Here is a 14,850-nt window from a genome sequence, read left to right as displayed (position 1 = left end):
ATCTTACCTAAATGTACGGTCCGCAACATACATTCTTAAATTATCCCAATTCTAAAGTTAATCAAAAAATTTTACTATTTCCATGCTTCACATACTGGCTATTGCTTCCTTTTACTCCCATTCTGGTCAATTTCTACAATCTGTGTGGTCTGCCTACTTATATGGCATACAAAAATCCCTCTTTTCTCGTGCTTGTGGTTTGGATTGGGTGGAAAGTGTGGGGAGCGCTTCTCTAGAAACAAAACTCGTCCAGTTTATCCTTTCAGATTTTCTTCTGGTTAGAAGGAATCAGAGCCCATATTTTGTCATATCGAAGACAGGGAGGCTAAAGACAGAAACTGCAAGATTTTAAAATCTTCTCAGTGCCCACCTCTATATTTTTATCCACATACTTCTGAGGATTTCACCTTCATCACAAAACAGGTTAAACTTTTTTCAAAATTATGTACTATGCCAGGGAATGGACTAAGCCTGACCTTCCTGTGAAGGTCCAATTATAATTTGCGTAATTTCTTTTTTCAAATGGCTACCCAGTTGTCCCAATACACCTATTAAGTAAAAAATCAATAAGTATGCACAATCTCTGTATAGGACTATCAACTGCATTTGCTAAGTTTTATTTGCAGAAAGCTCCAACACACCAACTACTGCAGAACACATGTGTTTCAAACACACATGAAATCATAAAGATGGACCAGTTTTCAGGCAATAAAACAAGTCTAAATAAATTTCAAAACTGAAATCTTAAGAGTATGTTATCTGACCACAATGGAATTAATTAGAAATCAATATTAAAATATCTACAAAAGACCCAAATACCTGAAAATCTTTTTAAATACAGGCTAACATTTGGGTACAAGAGAAATCACAAAGAGAGCTAGAAAAAATATTTTGAACTGATGGATAATAAAAGTAACATATCAAAATGTCTGGGATACAGTTAATACACAGGTTTAGGGGAAATTTAAAGTTTAAATACTTTTATTAGAAAAGAACAAAGAGTTGATGTTAATGTTTCCATAGAAATGAGCTATAAAAGAATCCATTCCTAGTTACATATAAGAAAGAAAATAAAGATAAAAGCATAAGTCAATGAAATAAGAGGGGTGGGGAGAGGGAGAAAGAAAGGGAAAGAACAAAACAATGCCAATATCAGGAATGGAAAAGGTGACGTCACTAAAGATCAAAACTATAACAAGGGAATGTTATGAATAGCTTTATACCAATAAATGAAACTTTGCTGAAGTGGTCAAAATCCCTGAAAAATACAACTTATGAACACCGACACAAGATCAAATAGAAAACATGAATAAACCTATATCAAAAAATCAAATTTGTTTTCAAAAGTCTACACAACATTACCTCAATCCAATATATTTTATCAAACATTTAAGAAAAAAACACCAATCTTATACAAACTGCTTCAGATTAATAAAGAAGAAACACTTTCCAACCTTTTATGAGGCTAGCATAAAATTAACAAAATTCAATATCCATACATAGTAATAAAAAAACTCTCAAGAATATTAAAAGAGGAGGAAATCTCTTTAATCTGATAAAGGGTAGCTATGAAAGACCTCCAGGTAACACCAAACTTCATGGCGAAACATCTGACACTTTACCGCTCAGAGCAGAACAAATCAAGGCTAGCACTCTCATCACTTTTATTCAAAGTTTACTGGAGGACCTAGACAGAGAAATGAAGGAAGATAAAGAAATAAAAGGAATAGTTTAAAGGAGAAAATTGTTCTTATTTGCAAGAGACATAATGATTAACACAGAAAATAACAAGAAACCAAATAAAAAACTATAAGTAAAAAGTGAGTTCAGCAAGGTCTCAGGAGATAGTTATAAAAAAGTTCAATTCTATTTCTACTCAGTGGAAATAAACAATTGAAAAAGGAAATTTGAAAGGCAATGCCAATTACATAGCTGGCAAAATGATTCTGAAATTTATGTGGCAATACAAAGGCCCTAAGATAACCAAAATAATTTTGGAAAAGAAGAATATAACTAACAAATACATGACTTCATGACTCACAAGACTTCAAGAATACATGGCTTGACTTCTAATTTCCAGTCTGTCATATAAGGGTCTTAGAAGTTGCCTTTCCTTCCTAACGACCAGTAAAAGCTAAACTGAAAAAGAAGTGACTCTTCTTAGATCTGACAGAGAAGTAAGGTCACAGGGCAAACTGTTTCCCCCCAAAACTGGAAAGACAGACAGGTGGATACAAAGAATCATAAATTGCAGGACCAGAAATCCTCAAGCAGGATTCCGTTTAGGAACTAGTGCCAAATTAGGAAAACCTGAACTGTATTGATGAACTGCTGGTGGCTAAGTGTAGACAAGTCTGTGAGTTAAAAATTGAGGAGGTGCCCCCACACTTTTGTGAGTTTTACCTCTTAGAGCTCTGACTCTCACAACAAAGATAGGGAAAATCCCCAGGGGCATCCAGCAGAAAAAAGTGAAAGTAACCATTTTGAAATACACCGAAGCACCCACTAAAAGACAGACCTAAGCGCAGGACTGTAGTATGCTTCTCTTCCTCCCACACCTTACCATCGTATTACTAAAGGCCTATTTACCGCAGTTCCTTTCACCTAGTACACTGAGTCCTCACTTTCATCCATAGGTTCTTAGAACTGCAGTGAAACAGCATTTAACAAAACCAATTTTACCACAGGCTAATTGGTATGAATAAGAATTAAGTTAGTTCCTTTGGCAGTTCCTTTCACCTAGTACACTGAGTCCTCACTTTCATCCATAGGTTCTTAGAACTGCAGTGAAACAGCATTTAACAAAACCAATTTTACCACAGGCTAATTGGTATGAATAAGAATTAAGTTAGTTCCTTTGGCATCTCATCAATATAATAACAAAATGATATTATAACAACAATATTATAACAAAATAACAGAACCACATTATTCGAGGACCTGCTATACATTATCAGGCCTACTGCAAAACATGGTTTGAAGAGACAGAGCATCAGAACCAGGCTCAGATATGGCAAGGATGCTGGAATTAGCAGACCATGAATTTAAAACGACTATGATTACTATGCTAAGAACCATAGTGGAAAAAATAGACAACATACAGAAACAAATGGTTCATGTGAGCAGAGATGGAAATTCTAAGAATAAAAAATGCTAGGGATCAAAAACACCGTAACAAATGAAGAACAATATTAATGAGCTTATTAGACTAGGCACTACTGAAGAAAAAAATCTCTGAGCTACAGAATATCTCAATGGAAATATCCAAACTGAAAAGCAAAGACTGAAAAAAACAACACAACAGACTATCCAGGGACTGTGTGACTACAAAAGATGTAACAGTACATGTAATGGGAAAAAATACCAGAAGGAAAAGAAAACGAGAAAGAAACAGAAGAAATATGTGAAGTGGTAACAACTGAGAATTTCCCTAAATTAATATCAGACACCAAATCAGATAACCAGGAAGCTCACAGAACACCAACCAAAATAAATGCTGGAAAAATGAAACAAAACAAAACAAAAATAAACCCTATACTTAGGTATACCATCTTCAAACTGAAGAAAATCAAAGATGGATAAAAAATCTTGAAAAAAGCCAGGGGGTCAGGGGAAAACATCTTACCTATAGAGAAAAGATAAGAATCACATCCGACTTCTCAGAAACCATGCAAGGAAGAGAGTGAAATATTTAAAGTGCTGAGAGAAATGTACAACTTGGTATCCTAAAAAATTATGCTTCAAAAGCGAAGGAGAAAGTCATCAGCAAGATGATGGAGCAAAAAATTCCAATGTTTGTCTCCCCACAACAAAAACAATGAATAAACACCTACAGGGAGGTGGGTCCACGATGATGCCGCAGGAGGATGCTGACATTTGCTTCTTCTCAGCAACACACCAAATAAAAGTTACAAAAGAAATTACACAAAATGTACCATAGAGTCAAAAAATAAAAATTTTAAATAGCTAAAACTTAAGAGTCATGCTAGATACAGTGACAAGGTCTAATTTACCCTTACCTGCAGTCCCAGGAGGAAAAGAGACAGAAATATAGTAAAGAAAATTTTAGAAAGATGAAGACTGAGAATTGTACAGAACTGATGAAGAATAATCCAAAGAATCATGATGAAGACTAGCAAATCCCAAGCAAGAAAAATAAATCTACACCTCAATATATCATAATTAAACTGTAGAAAACCAATGACAAAGAAAAAAATTGTAAGAGCAGCCAGAGGGGAAAAAAACAAAACACTTTCAGTAACACTGAAATCTAACTCTTCAAGAGCAACAGTGGAAACCAAAAGGCAAGAGAGAAAATAACTACTCATCTACAATTTTATAGCCACTAAAATCTCTCTCAAGAAAGATAATGAAATAACAGCATTTCTATACAACCAAAAATTGAGAGATGGTGTCACCAAGAGACTCAACAGATGCAATTCTGGACTTCAGACAGGCAGAAGAAAAGTGATCGTGTGTGGAAAGTCTGAGTTTCAAGAAGGAATAAAAAATAAAGAGTAGTAAATATATGGAAAAATATCAACAAAATTTAATAAAAATATAACTACATAAAACGGAAGTAACAACACAATAACATTATCTAGTGAGACTAAAAACAGGAATTAAAATGCCAACAACAATATATAAATTGGGAACATGACACATGGAATTCAAGTGTTTTGAGGTCTTTATATTATCTATGAGAACAATAAAATTTCTGTTCAACTTTAGATTTGGGATAATTTAAGAATGCACATTATAGGGTAACTCAAGATTGCACTTTATGGACTACACTTCTATGTAAAATGTAGTATATTGGATCAGACCAATGCTCTTGCCAAAACAATTAAAGAAACTGGAAATTGAGCTATTTCTGCAAATACTTGTTACCTGAAGGTATTTGCTGATTCTGTTATTTAGGACAACATGTTGAATATCTGGATTTTGCCCAGTCAGAGGGCTATTGTTAAGAAACAGAGAAAATAGCAGAGGTATTAAAAATCTTGCAGAACTAGAGACAGGGAGCTCAAAAGCCAAGTCGGTTTTTCCCCTAAGACATTTGCTAAATTTTGAAACTATAAAAGATAGAAGCTAAAGGCTAAGCAGAAAGTCTTATAAAAACAATGCAGAATTTCTGGCAGTCTTTAAGGGGTACCGAGGAGATAAGGACTGGTATTCAGGACATGTGGGAGGGAGTACGACCACACTGGACTCTCGGTGCCCTGGAAGACTACACTCTAGGAGCAGGAGCAAACCAAGAGTAGACTCTTACTTTAAACGCCTAGGATTATAAAAGAAAATACTATCATATGGAGCCTCTATAATTTCTTGTATACAGTGTCTGACATTCAATTAAAAACTACTAGGTTATGTCAGGAGACACTAAAAATCAAGAGAATTTGGCTTTCTTTTGCAACATAATTTATAATTTATAACAAAATGTCTTGTATCAAGTCATTATTTGAAATATCAATGAAAATAGTTCTTTAGATATGAAAATTTTCCACTTATAGAATAGCAAATAACAATTTACCATATTTCTAAACTCTGCAAGAGTAATTTTTATCCTCTAGATATTACAACTACACAATTCTCACTATTGCTCATACAGAATATTCATTAAATCTTGCTTGTTACACATATATACTTATCAGCACTTTTACTCCATTCCTTTAAACATCATCTTATTGAGAACATAGTTTCGAAAATAACTTCCAATGTCAACACCTAAAGTACTTTTCAGCTTCCCTAAAACCTGTTCTTTTTTCTCATTGCATATTTTGTTTCTCTTATATATTATAATCTTAATACCTCTAACTTTAAAAAAAGACAAAGTATGTCTGAGTAAGAGAAGATATTCACTTATGATACATCTGATAAGAAGTTAATATCCAAAATATATAAAGAACTCATACAATTCAACAACAAAAAACAAACAATCCAATTAAAAAATGGGCAGAAGACCTAAAAACAGATATTTCTCTAAAAAAGAAATACAGATGCCCAATATACATAAGAAAAGATGCTCAAGGTCACTAATCATCAGAGAAATTCAAATTAAAACCACAACGTGCTATCACCTCGCACCTGCCAGAGTGGCTATCATCGATAAATCAAAGGACAACAAGTGTTGGCAAGGATGTGGAGAAAGGGGGACTCTCATACACTCTTGGTGGGATTACAAATTGGTACAGCTGTTACGGAAAACAGTCTGGAGGTTTCTCAAAAAATTAAAAATGGATATACCTTTTGATCCAGCAATTGCACTTCTGGGTATTTATCCAAAGAAAACCAAAACAATAATCCATAAAGATCTATGCACCCCTATGTTCATGGCAGCACAATTTACTATAGCCAAGATATAAAAGTAACCTAAATGCCCATCAACAGATGATTAGATAAAGAAGTTATGGTCCATAAATACAATGGAATATTACTCGGCCATTAAAAAAATGAAATCCTACCATTTGCAATGAAATAGATGGACCTAAAGGTTATTATGCTGAGTGAAATAAGTAAAACAGACAAAGATAAATACCATATGATTTCTTATATGCGGAATCTAAGGAACAAAAAGAATAAACTAATCAAAAACAGACTCGCAAATATAGAGAACAATCTGGAGAAGGCCAGAGGGGAGGAGGGTTTGGGGGCTGGGGGAATGGGGTGAAGGGTTAAAGAAGTACAAATCAGTAGGTAGTAGATGGTCATGGGGATGGGGAGCATGGCAAAGGGAATGCAATCAGCATCAATGTAATGGCTAGGTGGAGAGCCAGAGAGAAGGAGCAATTAGGGGGACTGTTTTATAAAGTATGTAAATGTCTAACCAATGTATTGTATACTTGAAACTGATAAAATTTAAAAACAAAATTAAAAAATAAAAAGACAAAGTATGTAAAAACACTTTGAAAACTATAAATCTCCACACAAATTTAACAGCATTAATTATTATTACTATTAATTAACATATAAAAAGCCTAGAAAAAAATTTTAATACTTTCAACTAATCACCATGAATATGTTGCTTCTTAACAGGATAGAATCAGAAATTAACCTTCAGGTAGCTATTGAAATAGTCCAAATTCAAAATCTAACTGTAACAAAATTGGTTGTAATTCTCTTAATATTTGTTTTTATTTTTTCTCTTTTCTTTTAAGATACATATTGCTTTTAACAGAATTAAATCCCTTAAGGTCCTTGTTTGTATAGTGGTGGGTATCCCCACATGTCATAAATCCCTTAAAGTAATAATGAAAAAATCATACGAGATTAGATATATCATGGAAATCTCAGGGCCTATTTAGATAGTTTAACTAATGAAATAAGGTTTTGAACAACATGATTCTTAAGGCCGTTTTTAGTTTTGTGTACATGATTCTGTACCAGTTAACCACATGTCTACTACATTACTGCGGTAAAATTTTCATTTAGTTAAATCAATAGTACAAGTAATTTAAAAACTTAAGTGCTCTAACCAACTGCAAATGTTAGGCTATATTTGCACAATCAAGCTTGGAATATAAAAGAAAAAAGAGTCACAAGACAAAAATGAGTCTTTTCCTTTCCCATAAAAAGTGAGTACATATCAGAAAAAGTAACTTAAATTAAGTAAACTAAAACTGGAAAATTCTGACAGTACAGCAATGACTCACATAAGCATCGATAAAAAAGGAGAAAGTTAACCTTTGTACTACATGCAAATAGGGAACTTTTGTACATTTGATGACCTAGATAAAGAAAGGTAGTCTCTGTTCGGAGAAAAAGAAAAATAGTGTTAATGATCAAAAACGTATGCTCACCTTGTAAAAATTCCTCCTTGCAAGCAATGAAGTAGAAGAAAACAATGCTGACTTTCTTGGCCTGCTTTCTTTAAATCGGCCTTGAACCAAGAATAACTAAAACACTGGACCACAAGCGTCCCAAAGAGCATAAAGCTTACTGTTAAAACACTAAAAACATATTGTCCTTCACGGAAAAACCTGACAGATACCCAGATGTCCACAATTAAATCAGTTATATAGATTATAATGCCAAGAACTGACATCATAAAATTTAATTTAGTATATCTCATTATGAATCACTACAGCTCTTAGTTATCTGTCTTCTCTCACACAAAAAGAAAAATACCGGAACAAATATTAGTGCATCCTTCAGTAAAGCACCAAATTTTAATTGTCTTCCCTATATCTATTCAGAAAAATAAATGTTATGAAATTGGAACACTAAAATCAAAGTGGCTAATTTTAACTTTCTTTTCTAAATCTCTAATCTAGGTCCAATGTTACAAGGCTTTATTCAAGCTTCTGTTTCACAGTGTTCTTCATTACAGATGACAATACCTAAAAAAAAAGGATATAAGATTCTAAAACCATAGGTCATGACTTTATCAAAACTTTTTTAAAAATGCTAAATTACCACTAAATATAGTTCTTCTAATAGCTTTGGAAAAGTAAAGTCTCAGAAATATACTTACTAACTGACAACTTCCTCTCATCCTATTTACCTTTTTAAAAGCATAACCTACTCACAAAGGTATTTATTACAGGACCATTTATAGCAGCCAAAAAATTGGAAGCAATCTAAATGTATCAAAATAAGAAATTGTTAAAGTAGATAATGGTAGATTGATAAAATGGAATATTACAAAGCTACTAAAAATATATTTAACAAAGGTACAGTAGCTGTGAAAATTCTCAGTATCTTTTGATCCAGCATACCATCTAGGAATCAGCCTAGAGAAATAGTCACGAATGTGCACAAATTTATATATGTTCTTTGCAGAACCTTTTTATAACCACAAAAAATTGAAAACTACCTAAATGACCATTGAGAGGCCTAGTTCAATAAATTATGGTACATGCACAGTAAAGAATACACCATGCAACCTTTCAAAACAATGAAGTGCTTTATTTAACCTGATTTCAAAAGATCGCCAAGATGTAGTAAGTGATAAAAAAACAAGTGTCAGAAGGATAAATATAGCACACGTGGTTTTTAATTATATATGTAAAAGGTAAAGGGTTGAGAGTAGGAAACAAATGCAACTTCCGTACTTTAAATACTTTTATATTGCTTGACTCTTGTACAATAGACTTGTCCTCATGTAATACATAATTTCTTAAAATAAAAGCAATAGTAAATGATGGTTCTAAAGAATTTTCATGACTGGAGAAAATGTTTATTTTACTAATGATAGCTAACATTTACTCAGCAGTACTTGCTGGACATTGAACTAAATGTTGCATATAAAATGTCCCCATTTAATTCTTACATCAGACTTGGGAGGTAGATACTACTATTATGACTTCTATTTTATAAATGTGGGCTGAATGCAATCTGCAGATGAGACTGGTCTGACTAATCAGTGTTTTTTTAATTTTCCTAATTCATTGCCAACACTTCATATAAAAATCCAGATTTTTTACTGCTACCAAAAAAAACCACAAAGATCTGCTACACTGGAGTACCATTCTTCCATTAGCAGTGGGTGCCTCCCTAGATGGGGCATGCTCTCGAGTCCACCAAAGTAGCCAGCCACCCCACTTTAGCCTTTTCAACAGCCAGGTCTCAATGCTAATAAAGCTACCTACTAGCTGTGTGTCTGTAAACATGTTCTTTTATCTCTTTATGCCTTATTTTCTTCATCTGAAATACAGAGATTATAATGACACATACCTCATGTAGGGTTGTTGTGAAGGATAAAAAGGATAATACATATAACCCATATAAACTTCTAGAAAAGTGCTTGGCACACGGGGCCTAATAAATGTTAGTTATCATCATTACCTTACCTGCCTACTTGATCTTTCTAAGCATCTGAGTTTGTAATCTCTGACTTCACTTTAAGTAATGTTAAGTGAAAAAGTACTACATGATCTCAAAGCGCTGAAAACGCAAAGGAATATGACTAGAGAAATACAAAAATGTTAACAATGGTTTTATCTGATGAATTAATGGTGATTAATTTTTTCATCATTCTTTTTTGTATGTATGGACAAAATCATGTTAGAATTTTACTCTCTAATGTGACTGTTAGAGACAGGCCTTTAAGGAGATCATTAAGGTTGAAAGAGGTCTTAAAGATGACCCATTTCCCGGTTAGAAAAAAAAAGTGCAGCTTGCTGCCGGCATTAATTTTACGTAAACGTGTTCTTTGAGGCTGAAGCAAATCTGACTGGTTTTCAATGTGAAAATAAAATATAAAATCTGTTCTTGAAGTTATTTCTAAACAGAACTTGACTCTAATCCTAATGTAACAGAAATTTACACATAAATCAGATTCATCAAACGACCCTTCAGCTAATTGTTCAAGAACGATGTTAGCATCACGCATAGGAATGCTACATTTTCTAGGTTTGACATTTTCAGTGATTAAGAATTACTATATTGTGTAAATGTAAATACCACTACGAAAACCAGAATGCTATAAATAAAATGCCATTTGTTTCCAAAGACTGTAGATATACTAGAGCGATGTGAAAATAATTTTAAAATGCAAGATATTTCATGGCAAACTTTGCAGGTAAGGTTCAGGATGGACACTGCGAGTTATCTCGGGGTAAACACTGCAGCTGCATGCGCTGCCAGTGAGTATTCTCAGGGCAAACGGGAAATAGGTTAATCTGACAGAACTGGTGTCATAAGAAGAGGAAGAGACATCAGGGATCTATCTCCCTCCCCCACGACACACAACACACACACACACAAAAGAGAAGTAAGGACACAAGAAAACTGCCATCTGAAATGGAAGGAAAGCGGCCTCACTAGAAACTGACCCTACTGGCACCTTCATGTTGGAGTTCCAGGGTCTAGAACTATGAGAAAATAAATTTATATTGTTTAAGCCACCCAGTCTGTGGCATTCTGTTATGACAGCAATAGCAGACTAACACCTTATATGTCCTATAAAGAACATTTATTACTTTAAGAACCAGGAGGAAAAAGTGTTTCTAAAAACATAAACACAGTGTAATATAGACATGCCTTACTATTAAACTGTATACCTGAAACACTGGATTTTGTTAACCAATGCCACCGTTAAAAAAAAAAAAAGGAATCAAAAAAAAAAAAGAAATAATTAGTAAGACACAAAAAGAAAAAAAAAACTAACAGTAAGCATGAACTTTCCCTCAGAGATATTTACTTACTCTGAAATCAGATTTCTCTTGGAATAAAATCCACTGAAATAAGAAAAAAAAAAACCTTCCATTTTGTACATCTCATGAGAGTACCCTTCCAGCTGCTAGATGAGATACTGCCCAATTCATGAATCCCTTAATTAAAGCCAATTAGATCTTCAAAAAATAAATAAAATAAATAAAAACACACACAAACTAATACTTGCAGTGTTCTTGCCATTTTACCACTTATACACACTTTATTTAAAAGTCTTCAGAATAACATCAAAAAGTATTTCACTCTTCTTACAGGAAAAAAAAAAAAGGTTCATAATCACTACTTTTCCTGTCAAGAATATTGTAGCCAACAAGATGGAAAAAATAATCTTAAAATATGAGTTTTCCCAACCAAGAAAGCCATGAATTCCCTGTAGGTTTATCTTAAATGAAAGACATCATGCCCAACATAAGCATGGAGTTTGGAAGGATGAGAATTAACCAGAAAGTTCTGTTCAACTGAATATATACCTGTAACTTGCCATGTGCTATTTTAGTCTCTTGAAATAGATCAAGTGACAAAAGAGACAAAAAACTCTGCCCTAATAGAACTTACACCTTAGCAAAGAAAAATAGTTAATTAACAGTAAAATAATAAATAATTAAATATTATAGTTAAAGGTGATAAGTGCTGTGGGGAAAAAACATTGAGCATGTTAATGAGTGCATTTCTTAATCACTCTCCCCACAAAGACCTTCCTTTATCTTTTATGGATATGGAAAATACTAGCAGTTTTGAGTCAAGTTTTATAAGATGGGAAAAATAATTTCTAAGAAACTTATTAATTGCATTATTGATAGACCATCAGACTCAACAGACTAATCTAACATAACAACCTCTGTATTCCTAATTTAGTGAGGCCGGGCACAAAGCCAACTGGAAAGAAACCTACGCATCAAGGTAATAAATCTAACAGCTCTCTTAAAAGGGCCTGCAGCTCCTTCCATTACCACATAGGTGCACAATTTGTATAAAAGACAGTTCACCTCTATTCCTACAGTTGATCACTGTTCCGATACTACCTTACAAGAAATAATGCCATCTACACAATTTGACTTCCTAGGGAATTTGTGACACTAACTTAATAAAACAGTTTCAATCCAATTTTATTCAGAGGTCAACCCAGTTGGGTGGCTATCTGGTTGCCAGCCAAAATATAAAACCTTTGCCTACTATACATGATCTCTTTGCAATAAAACAAATATTTAAAAAGTAAAAACTAGCAAACTTTCGGTTGTCAACAAAATTTAACACACGTAAAATATACTTACTTGTCAAATATAAAAAGCCTTCTTTAACTCAAAGTCCCTTCCAGATAATCTTCATCCTGAGAATTTTTTATTTCTTCTTCACTGAAAATATAATTAAAGGATTTGTAACTTTAAGACTGAAGTCTAACATGAAACTGAAATCACCTGTTAGTCACATGTGGGATGTTCTAATGTAGCGATTAACAGTCGGATTCATTGTGATTACACTATATCTGTTTACAACTACCACATTGCAGAAAGGAATGTGGCTCCTTCTATAGGTTTGACTAGGTTACAAGATTTTACTGTATTTATGAATTGTTTTAAGAAAATACAATTTGCCTCAGCATATCCAAGTGAACAAGTCATGTTTGAAAGAAAAATTCTTGAAAGATTCTTACAAAGGAGTATCGTTAACTTAGTCTTACCCACTTTTCAAACTGTGTACCTTCTCAAACCCTGTGCCCCAAGATCATATGATTGCTGGTTTCAGTTCCCCAAACAACTCACTAAGTTTCTTCTCTTATCAAGCCTTTTCTCAAGGTTATTTACTGTCTAGAATGCCCTTCTCCCCCCACGTACGTGAAGTTCTATCAACCCTTTATGAATCAGCTCAAAACCAATCACCTTTAAGCTTCCCCAGATCTTTCTAATTTGACTCTCTCCTTCGCAATCCCATCACTTGAGCTATGCTTCTCTAGAATTTTCCCAGTCTTTAAGACCATGTATATCGCCTTTCAAGTTTTGAACTTCTAAAAAACTCTTTCATTTTAACACCCCCCACAGTACGTCCACAAGAACACTGCGTTTTGTAGGCAGATGATAAATAACCATAAATGTAAGTGAACAAATGTAAAAATCTTTGGTCTTATTTCTTGGAGAGCAAGTTTAACTTCAAGTGACATTGCTAAACATAATTGTCTGACAAAGACTCAGTTTTGTTAGCTGTACCCTACAATCTCTCTTCCAAACTCAACCCATGTATCGAACTATCTATAGATTTCATTACCAGGATATTCCACAATCACTTCGATTTCAACTTGTCTAAACAAGTTCACTATCTTCACTATGACTGTTCTCAAGTCACTTTTATTTGTTGGGCCTATTTCTTCATATGTCATATGGATTAAATGAAATCGAGATAGTAGACTCAAAGAAAATTCTAATTAAAAAATAAAACAAAGGAATAAGAGAATGGAGCTGCCCGTAAGTCTCAGAGAGAACACTATGGTCCAGAAAAAACTGTTCCACCTTCTTTTCAAAGGTCCTGCTGACTTCCCAGCAGAGTTCTTAGGATAAGGGAAGATGGGGGAAGCTTCCAGCCTGAAGAGCCATTAACTGATGGCCACAAATACATAAATATCAGTGAGTTCGAAATGCCTGATTTAGGCAATTCTGATGGTTATTCCAAGCATTTTTAAATACTGCTTGCCTTCTTTGCGAAGGGGATAATTTACATGATTATTTCAGTGAAGGTTTTTGAAACACTTTGCTACTAAAGGTCCACCTTTGTGACACAGGCAAAAAAATTTGTCACACATAATACAGGTGTCTTTCGAAAAATGTGGAGTATTGATTTGTAAAATAAACATTTTATAAATAGGAAACGGTATTTTCTTCAGAAACACCTGCCAAAAAAAAAAAAAGATGTTAAAAATTCTTGTACTAAATTTTAGAACAAACATCTAACTTGTCAATTTCTCATTTGTTTTGAAAAAGAGGTGAGCTGGGATAGGAAATGCGTTCTCTAGCTTTTGGGGGGTAGTGATTACAACTGTAATGCGATGAAACTGAGCGTAGGATCTGCGCATTTTCTTCTACGTAAATTGTAACTCGCTGTTTTAAAATAGGGAGAGGTAGTGAATGGCGGGGTTGTTAATCTCTCAAACTCTGTTCTCTAGTTTAAGGCCGACCCACCACTCTGGGCAGGCCGGTGGCGCACGGAGGGATGTTATTGCGAGGATTAAACGGGATAATGCGCATAGAAAGCACTTAGAGCTGTAAGCGTTAGTACACACTACTTATTGCTGTGCATAAGAAGAGACACACAAAGTACCCCACACATACGCACACCCGCGCCCCCCGCCACCGCCTACAAACCCGACGAGCCATCCTCCCCAGGGTTCAGAACTCATTAACTCACCCTTAACCTGGCTGCCCCTTGCCCCTGCACAAGGCTTCCCAGGTTAAAGCGTCCCTCGTCCATCTGGGTAACTCGCCTGCTGAGACGCAAAGGTCCAGGAAGGAACCTGGCTCCGCCGCAGGTAGCGGCTCTCGACTCCGGCCTTGCCTCACGCGGCCTCACACGTGGCGCCGACCAACGCCCTCGCACCACCGCCCACGAAGCCCGTGCAGCCGCATGAGACCCTGGCCCCGCCCCTCCGCCCCTCCCGTTCCGCTCGCACGGCATCAGGTGACCGCTGGC

General features: G+C 34.8%; 1 protein-coding gene across 2 annotated transcripts in view; it reads right to left on the bottom strand.

The window, feature by feature from the left end:
• XKR9 (XK related 9) overlaps nt 1-14,807 on the bottom strand; it is a 29,047-nt gene extending 14,240 nt beyond the window's left edge. The window contains exons 1-2 of one of the 2 annotated variants that reach the window (XM_023534604.1): nt 12,447-12,468; nt 7,800-8,339 (exon numbers count right to left, since the gene is read on the bottom strand). In XM_023534604.1, coding sequence (XP_023390372.1) covers nt 7,800-8,071 — 272 coding nt within the window. In that variant the 5' untranslated portion in view covers nt 8,072-8,339; nt 12,447-12,468. Of the gene's footprint in view, nt 1-7,799; nt 8,340-12,446; nt 12,469-14,568 lie in introns of those variants that run through there. The other variant, XM_011366933.2, reaches the window with a different exon arrangement.
• Between the last annotated feature and the right edge of the window lie 43 nt (nt 14,808-14,850).

The sequence above is a fragment of the Pteropus vampyrus genome, unplaced genomic scaffold (assembly GCF_000151845.1).
Source record: "Pteropus vampyrus isolate Shadow unplaced genomic scaffold, Pvam_2.0 Scaffold127, whole genome shotgun sequence".
NCBI classification, from domain to species: domain Eukaryota; kingdom Metazoa; phylum Chordata; class Mammalia; order Chiroptera; family Pteropodidae; genus Pteropus; species Pteropus vampyrus.
The sequence above is the reverse complement of the archived record's forward strand: the minus strand, read 5'-3'. Positions and strand labels throughout refer to the sequence as shown.